The 9087-nt window shown below is 49.9% G+C and overlaps 1 protein-coding gene across 1 annotated transcript; it reads left to right on the top strand.

Annotated features, from left to right (window-relative positions):
- The first annotated feature begins 4527 nt into the window (after window positions 1–4527).
- On the top strand, window positions 4528–7863 carry CHAC1 (ChaC glutathione specific gamma-glutamylcyclotransferase 1). The gene is made up of 3 exons (XM_073639104.1): window positions 4528–4741; window positions 4825–4860; window positions 5725–7863. The coding sequence occupies exons 1-3, from the start codon at window positions 4553–4555 to the stop codon at window positions 6127–6129; spliced, it is 630 nt and encodes a 209-aa protein (XP_073495205.1). The 5' UTR covers window positions 4528–4552; the 3' UTR covers window positions 6130–7863.
- The last annotated feature ends 1224 nt before the right edge of the window (window positions 7864–9087 follow it).

The raw sequence follows: 9087 nt of genomic DNA, 5'->3' as shown, positions 1-9087 counted from the left end.
TGGAGCCTTGTGTCTGATGCCTGGAGCCTTGTGTCTGATGCCTGGTGCCTGGTGTCTGATGCCTGGAGCCTTGTGTCTGATGCCTGGTGCCTGGTGTCTGATGCCTGGTGCCTGGTGTCTGATGCCTTGTGTCTGAAGCCTGGTGCCTGATGTCTGGTGCCTCATGCCTGGTGACTGATGCCTGGTGTCTGATGCCTGGTGTCTGATGCCTGGTGCCTGATGCCTGTTGTCTGATGCCTGGTGTCTGATGCCTGATGCCTGGTGTCTGATGCCTGGAGCCTTGTGTCTGATGCCTGGAGCCTTGTGTCTGATGCCTGGAGCCTTGTGTCTGATGCCTGGAGCCTTGTGTCTGATGCCTGGAGCCTTGTGTCTGATGCCTGGAGCCTTGTGTCTGGTGCCTGATGTCTGGTGTCTGGTGCCTGATGCCTGGTGCCTGATGCCTGGTGTCTGATGCCTGGTGTCTGATGCCTGGTGTCTGATGCCTGGTGTCTGATGCCTGGTGCCTGATGCCTGGTGCCTGGTGTCTGATGCCTGGTGTCTGATGCCTTGTGTCTGATGCCTGGTGCTTGATGCCTGGTGCCTTGTGTCTGATGCCTGGTGCCTGATGCCTGGTGCCTGGTGTCTGATGCCTGGTGTCTGATGCCTGGTGCCTGATGCCTGGTGCCTGATGCCTGGTGCCTGGTGCCTTGTGTCTGATGCCTGGTGCCTTGTGTCTGATGCCTGGAGCCTTGTGTCTGATGCCTGGAGCCTTGTGTCTGATGCCTGGTGCCTGGTGTCTGATGCCTGGTGCCTGATGCCTGTTGTCTGATGCCTGGTGCCTGATGCCTGGTGTCTGATGCCTTGTGTCTGATGCCTGGTGCTTGATGCCTGGTGCCTTGTGTCTGATGCCTGGTGCTTGATGCCTGGTGCCTTGTGTCTGATGCCTGGAGCCTTGTGTCTGATGCCTGGTGCCTTGTGTCTGATGCCTGGAGCCTTGTGTCTGATGCCTGGAGCCTTGTGTCTGATGCCTGGTGCCTGGTGTCTGATGCCTGGAGCCTTGTGTCTGATGCCTGGTGCCTGGTGTCTGATGCCTGGTGCCTGGTGTCTGATGCCTTGTGTCTGAAGCCTGGTGCCTGATGTCTGGTGCCTCATGCCTGGTGACTGATGCCTGGTGCCTGATGCCTGGTGTCTGATGCCTGGTGCCTGATGCCTGTTGTCTGATGCCTGGTGTCTGATGCCTGATGCCTGGTGTCTGATGCCTGGAGCCTTGTGTCTGATGCCTGGAGCCTTGTGTCTGATGCCTGGAGCCTTGTGTCTGATGCCTGGAGCCTTGTGTCTGATGCCTGGAGCCTTGTGTCTGATGCCTGGAGCCTTGTGTCTGGTGCCTGATGTCTGGTGTCTGGTGCCTGATGCCTGGTGCCTGATGCCTGGTGTCTGATGCCTGGTGTCTGATGCCTGGTGTCTGATGCCTGGTGTCTGATGCCTGGTGCCTGATGCCTGGTGCCTGGTGTCTGATGCCTGGTGTCTGATGCCTTGTGTCTGATGCCTGGTGCTTGATGCCTGGTGCCTTGTGTCTGATGCCTGGTGCCTGATGCCTGGTGCCTGGTGTCTGATGCCTGGTGTCTGATGCCTGGTGCCTGATGCCTGGTGCCTGATGCCTGGTGCCTGGTGCCTTGTGTCTGATGCCTGGTGCCTTGTGTCTGATGCCTGGAGCCTTGTGTCTGATGCCTGGAGCCTTGTGTCTGATGCCTGGTGCCTGGTGTCTGATGCCTGGTGCCTGATGCCTGTTGTCTGATGCCTGGTGCCTGATGCCTGGTGTCTGATGCCTTGTGTCTGATGCCTGGTGCTTGATGCCTGGTGCCTTGTGTCTGATTCCTGGTGCCTGATGCCTTGTGTCTGATGCCTGGTGCCTGATGCCTGGTGTCTGATGCTTGGTGCCTGATGCCTGGAGCCTTGTGTCTGATGCCTGGTGTCTGATGCCTGGTGTCTGATGCCTGGAGCCTGATGCCTGGTGTCTGATGCCTTGTGTCTGATGCCTGGTGCTTGATGCCTGGTGCCTTGTGTCTGATTCCTGGTGCCTGATGCCTTGTGTCTGATGCCTGGTGCCTGATGCCTGGTGTCTGATGCCTGGTGCCTGATGCCTGGTGCCTGATGCCTGGTGTCTGATGCCTGGTGTCTGATGCCTGGTGTCTGATGCCTGGTGTCTGATGCCTGGTGTCTGATGCCTGGAGCCTTGTGTCTGATGCCTGGAGCCTTGTGTCTGATGCCTGATGCCTGGTGTCTGATGCCTGGTGTCTGATGCCTGGAGCCTTGTGTCTGATGCCTGGAGCCTTGTGTCTGATGCCTGGAGCCTTGTGTCTGATGCCTGGAGCCTGGTGTCTGATGACTGGTGTCTGATGCCTTGTGTCTGAAGCCTGGTGCCTGATGTCTGGTGCCTCATGCCTGGTGACTGATGCCTGGTGTCTGATGCCTGGTGCCTGATGCCTGTTGTCTGATGCCTGGTGCCTGATGCCTGGTGCCTGATGCCTGGTGCCTGGTGTCTGATGCCTGGTGCCTGGTGTCTGATGCCTTGTGTCTGATGCCTGGTGCCTTGTGTCTGATGCCTGGTGCCTGATGCCTGGTGTCTGATGCCTGGTGTCTGATGCCTGGTGTCTGATGCCTGGTGTCTGATGCCTGGTGTCTGATGCCTGGTGCCTGATGCCTGGTGCCTGATGCCTGGTGCCTTGTGTCTGATGCCTGGAGCCTTGTGTCTGATGCCTGGTGCCTTGTGTCTGATGCCTGGAGCCTTGTGTCTGATGCCTGGAGCCTTGTGTCTGATGCCTGGAGCCTTGTGTCTGATGCCTGGTGCCTGGTGTCTGATGCCTGGAGCCTTGTGTCTGATGCCTGGTGCCTGGTGTCTGATGCCTGGTGCCTGGTGTCTGATGCCTTGTGTCTGAAGCCTGGTGCCTGATGTCTGGTGCCTCATGCCTGGTGACTGATGCCTGGTGCCTGATGCCTGGTGTCTGATGCCTGGTGCCTGATGCCTGATGCCTGTTGTCTGATGCCTGGTGTCTGATGCCTGGTGCCTGGTGCCTGATGCCTGGTGTCTGATGCCTGGTGTCTGATGCCTGGTGTCTGATGCCTGGTGTCTGATGCCTGGAGCCTTGTGTCTGGTGCCTGATGTCTGGTGTCTGGTGCCTGATGCCTGATGCCTGGTGCCTCATGCCTGGTGTCTGATGCCTGGTGTCTGATGCCTGGTGTCTGATGCCTGGTTTCTGATGCCTGGTGCCTGATGCCTGGTGCCTGGTGTCTGATGCCTGGTGCCTGGTGTCTGATGCCTTGTGTCTGATGCCTGGTGCTTGATGCCTGGTGCCTTGTGTCTGATGCCTGGTGCCTGATGCCTGGTGCTTGATGCCTGGTGCCTTGTGTCTGATGCCTGGTGTCTGATGCCTGGTGCCTGATGCCTGGTGCCTGATGCCTGGTGCCTTGTGTCTGATGCCTGGAGCCTTGTGTCTGATGCCTGGTGCCTTGTGTCTGATGCCTGGTGTCTGATGCCTGGTGCCTGATGCCTGGTGCCTGATGCCTGGTGCCTTGTGTCTGATGCCTGGTGTCTGGTGCCTGGTGTCTGATGCCTGGTGTCTGATGCCTGGTGCCTGGTGTCTGATGCCTGGTGTCTGATGCCTGGTGCCTGATGCCTGGTGCCTGATGCCTGGTGCCTTGTGTCTGATGCCTGGAGCCTTGTGTCTGATGCCTGGTGCCTTGTGTCTGATGCCTGGAGCCTTGTGTCTGATGCCTGGTGCCTTGTGTCTGATGCCTGGTGTCTGATGCCTGGTGCCTTGTGTCTGATGCCTGGTGTCTGATGCTTGGTGCCTTGTGTCTGATGCCTGGTGTCTGATGCCTGGAGCCTTGTGTCTGATGCCTGGTGTCTGATGCCTGGTGTCTGATGCCTGATGCCTTGTGTCTGATGCCTGGTGTCTGATGCCTGGTGCCTTGTGTCTGATGCCTGATGCCTGGTGCCTTGTGTCTGATGCCTGGTGTCTGATGCCTGGTGCCTTGTGTCTGATGCCTGGTGTCTGATGCCTGGTGCCTTGTGTCTGATGCCTGGTGTCTGATGCCTGGTGCCTTGTGTCTGATGCCTGATGTCTGATGCCTGGTGTCTGATGCCTTGTGTCTGATGCCTGGTGCCTGATGCCTGGTGTCTGATGCCTGGTGCCTGATGCCTTGTGTCTGATGCCTGGTGTCTGATGCCTGGTGCCTGATGCCTTGTGTCTGATTCCTGGTGCCTAATTTCTGATGCAATCCTCCTCCCGCTTTGCTCTATGCTCTGCCCGGAACTGAAACAGATTGAAGCAGTTGCATCATTCTCACAGCAGCGGCAGAAGGGCGGAGCTTACGGAGAAAAAACCCCAGAAACCTGACCAATTAGGTGACAGGAGAAAAGAACGATAGGCGTGGTTTCTGTGATAGCGCATTACTATTGGCTGAAAGTGCAGTCGAGCCCTCTGAGTGGGCGGAGCTCTGCTCCGGCATGCATATATATATATAGTCTGTGCGGCTTGCATCAGCACCACTTGTCAGCCCGTTCTCAGCCCAAATGCCCAACCAGCCGGTCACTGCCATGGAGGAGCCGCGCTCCTACGAGAAGTCCCTGTGGATCTTCGGCTATGGCTCCCTGGTCTGGAGGCCGGACTTCACATTCACGTCCAGTAAGGTTGGATTTATCCCCGGCTACAGCCGCAAGTTCTGGCAGGGAGACACTTTCCACAGAGGCAGCGCTGAAATGGTGAGAGCAGTGTGTAGTGTCATGAGCTGATCCCAGTACATCGCATTCTCTCAGGTCTCACCATCACTTCTTTCTATTTCCAGCCTGGGCGAGTGGTCACCCTGCAAGAAGATTACCAGGTGAGAAAGTCTCCATTGTATTGTCCTAGAGTGTACTTATCTGGTACTGACACTAAAATAACCCAACAGCATGCTGGGAGTTGTAGTTTCCCAACATCTAAAGGATGCAGGTCCCGGTGCTAAAGTGCTGCAGGGCACTCGCCCCGGTGCTAAAGTGCTGCAGGGCGCTCGTCCCGGTGCTAAAGTGCTGCAGGGTGCTCGTCCCGGTGCTAAAGTGCTGCAGGGCGCTCGCCCCGGTGCTAAAGTGCTGCAGGGCGCTCGTCCCGTTACTGAGAACTCCTCTAGCTGGCATCAATGGTGTAGCGACCATTTGGCCAAGGACCTGGACTGACGATTCATTTCTATGTACAGGGCTTCTGCCTAAGACGTCTGCTGCTATTGACCCTAATTAAGTTTATCATAACTATGCTGGGTAATGTTTTTTGGGGAATTTTTGCCCATTATTGCCCTTAGTCGCCCCTTCTCTGAATATCCATACATTAAAAAGGGGCTCTATTGCAATGTTCTGGAAAAAAAAACTCCTGGAGCTGCAGTTTTACTAGGAAAAAAAAAAACAAATTGTTCTTTCCTCACCCTCCCCAGGCCAGTTCTGAGTCTTTGCTGCTGCTCCAGGCTTCTGCTATTGTCTGCAGTGTAGACATTATGTTGACAGCACTGCCCACAATTACTGACAATACCTGTGGAGACTCAGTGCTGGACCTGGGGAGGGTGAGCAAATAATTATTTGTTTTTAAATGCCACCCCTTTAAACTTTTGCCCCATAATACTGAAATTGCTACAATATACTAAACCTAATGGGGCCGACAAACTGCTTTTACTATTAGTGAAATGGGTGGAATTCTAACTCTGTGCCTCTTCTTTCAGGAATGCACTTGGGGTGTCGCCTATGAAGTGCGGGGCGATCAGATTGAATCATCGCTTGAGTATCTGAACATCCGGGAGTCTGTCCTCGGGGGCTATGTAACAAAGCTGGTTAAGTTTTACCCCCAAGATGAAGGTGAAGAGGGGGCACTGCTGGCCCTGGTGTACATTGCCACTTCGCAGAATCCTGGCTACCTGGGACCGGCCTCCGAGGAAGAGATTGCCGCTCAGATTGTGGTCTCCAGTGGTCGGGCCGGCCACAATATCGAGTACCTGCTGCGCCTGGCCAGCTTCATGCACACATATTGCCCTGAGGCTGAGGACAAGCATCTGTTCTCCATAGAGGAGGCGCTGGTAGCCATCCTGCCATGCTTCTACACTACAGACGACCCTGTGGCCGTGTCCTAACTGTGCCACCGATAACGCACCTTGTCACAAGAACATTTCTCCTTCAAGCTCCTGGCCCCCTCCGCCAACCTAATGGCCACTCTCCTCCACCGCCATCCGATGTTCTCCACCAGGTCAATGAATGTGAAGTAGATGCAGGACGAATCATTGCACCAACTGAAATCCTGGATCATATGCCGCACCAGCCCCGATGACGCGCGTCAGCTACCTCTCCGTTAATTTAACCCCCTTATAATTGCGAATTGCACATCAGCACAGGATTCACATTCATTTTTCCCTGTCATATGTTTATTTTTTATATCTTTTAGACTATCGGTCCCATTCATTATTGCATTTGCGCCTAGATTTTGGTGGGTTTCTTTTTTCTTATTTTTCCCTTTGCCTTCTTTTCGTTTGTGTCTTATTTAAAATGTTCTCCAGTTTTTTTTTATAATGTTTGTCATTGTGGGCAGACTTTGGGGTTTCCAGAAGCTTTTGACTGACTCGTCAATTATGACTTTTTTTAAAAAAAGTCCCAAAAATTTTAACACAAATATGTTCCAGTGCCACCACCCTGAACTAATTTCTATTTATGCCTGAAATTTTTGCGACATTTTAGCAGAATGTACGACTTCAAAAGGTTAAAGAGTGACCATTGTTTCAATTTTTATTCCATAAATCAATCGTACACATGAGAAAAAGAAACTTTGTGAAAAATCTTATCAGAGAAATCTGCTTCTTTCACCTCCTGGACTGATCTTTTACTCTCAATTCAAGTGTAAAATCTGTATTCAGTGAAGATACAGTAGATCTTCACCTTACTGAGATAGGAGATGACAGTTGGTGCTTTTAAAATTCTATGGAGAGGGGGTGGAGCTCAAGACAGTTCTCCATAGAACATTATGAGCACCAACTGTCATTTCCTATCTAACGGTAAAATCAGTAGTCGCTGAAGACAGATTTTACCCATCAATTGGGAGTGAAGTAGGAAGAGAGAAAAGGCAGATTTCGCTAAGATATTTTACAAAGTTTCTTACAGATTTATGGGGAAAAAAAATGATAGGATGGTTACTCTAAAGACAACAAAAAAAAGCATTTTTGACTGCACAAAATTCAAAATTAGAAGAATTTGGCTCAAAAAAACAAAACAAAGAAAAGTGACTTAAAAAGAAAAACAAAAACAAATGATGAATTGGAAAATCTAGATATGAAATTGTGAACCTGTAACAGGGGTAAGGTCCAACCAACAGAGAGCTGTGATGGTGCCCGCGCTATCTGCAAAGTTGAAAACTCAAATTCCACAATTACTTTGTCACTTTAACAATCCACTTGAAAGCTGATGCGGCATTGGGCCACATCATGTTGGCTACGTTGGACCCCCCCAACCCCCCACCCCTGTAATACTGTACTGTTGAATAGCAGGGAATATCTATTGTGTGATGGTACTGTATCTGTAATCATAGTACTGTACATGTCAATGAAGAAGACAAAGCGTATTGTTACTAATCCTCATCTCCTGGTACGTACCCCTGGGAGGGCCGCTATCTGCCGCACTGATCACATAAGATGGGAACTTCCAAGGTAAAGTTAACAGAAGAACTTTTTGCTGCTAAATGTCTTTCTTACTGTAGCGAGTAGATGGACTTTAATATATGTAACGGCCTGAACGGCCACTTTGTATTGTGTATGTTACTTGCCAACATATTTAAAACTGTAAAAAAACAACACTTTTTATTACATTTATTTTTTATAGAATTTTTGCTTGTTGTGTCATTGCTGTCGCACGTCCACACCCCACTTTGCCATATATTAAGTGTAGGCTTACATGTTAATAATTTGCGTAAATTTTATTTTAAAGGAGGACCCGTCACCGGATCATAAGTGGCCAGTTTTCATTCTTATTTTATTCCCACCGCTCCCCTGAGTATTCCGTTTCTTGTTTTTTTTTTTTAAATACAATATATGGTTCCTGAGATGTAGGCTTTTCTATTTAGTACTAATTTTGATGGGGAGGAGGAGGTGCTCACAAGGTATAGACACGCCCCCAGGGAAACTAAGCCACACCCCCTTGAAAAAGACTAAAAATTAGCACCAAATAAAAAGATCCATATCTCTGGAACCGTATGGCAGATTTAGAAAAAAAAAAAAAACAGAATACTCAGGGATGCAGCCGGAATTAAAAAAAGAACAAATACTGGCTGTTTTTTGATTTGCTGATAGATCCTCTAAATGGTAAGAGCAAATGTTCTGGATGATAAAAAGGTGTTTTATGTATGAGAGATTTAAATAGAAAAGCACAAATCCTAGTATATAGTGAATGCATAAAATGCAAGGCTATAGAAAAAAAAAAAATATATATATATATATATACCCTATGCTTATACATGGTGTAGTGTAAATCAAAATCTTTGAGAATATAGCATAACAACAAATCCCACAAATGTCAGCATGATAGCAACCCCTTCCCCTATATCAGCGTTCCCCAATATTAGCCTTTGAGGGCTGAACTGTAGACAATATGTATTTATTTGAACCATCCTTACAAGAGCATAAAACGCTTTCAATGCATTATAGACGTATGTTCTGGGTATTACGTTTGACTTTAACACACTTCAACAATAAAAAGAGTATATTATGACACAGCATGGCTGTTTATACCACCGATAGGGTTATGTGCTTGACTATCTCCATCATACTCATAGACAATGAAGGAAAAATGCCAAAAAGTACACACCTGGTCTTAAAAGACCACTGTGTGTAGCGCAATATGGCCTTTTAATGGGGTAAATGCTCTAGATCCAGGATATAGACGGTGGTATTCACGTGTGCGACTAAGGAAACCATAATTGGTAAAAAGGATTTATTATTTTCAAAATAAATAAGTTTCAACCACAACCTGTAACCTTCACCAGGTTTATAAAATCAGCTATAAAATGACTTGGTATAAAAACAACCCATAAACAGGAAATGAATCAATCG

Source organism: Phyllobates terribilis, unplaced genomic scaffold (assembly GCF_046119375.1).
Source record: "Phyllobates terribilis strain yellow unplaced genomic scaffold, ASM4611937v1 Scaffold_7__3_contigs__length_470593459, whole genome shotgun sequence".
Lineage (NCBI taxonomy): Eukaryota > Metazoa > Chordata > Amphibia > Anura > Dendrobatidae > Phyllobates > Phyllobates terribilis.
This window is presented reverse-complemented; position numbering and strand designations above follow the sequence as displayed.

Bases quoted from the DNA above. Each gene is read 5' to 3' on its own strand.
- CHAC1 (XM_073639104.1), top strand. From the start codon at position 4,553: ATGCCCAACCAGCCGGTCACTGCCATGGAGGAGCCGCGCTCCTACGAG. The intron at 4,742-4,824 runs GTGAGAGCAGTG...TTCTATTTCCAG, and splicing joins ACAGAGGCAGCGCTGAAATG to CCTGGGCGAGTGGTCACCCT. The intron at 4,861-5,724 runs GTGAGAAAGTCT...CTCTTCTTTCAG, and splicing joins CCCTGCAAGAAGATTACCAG to GAATGCACTTGGGGTGTCGC.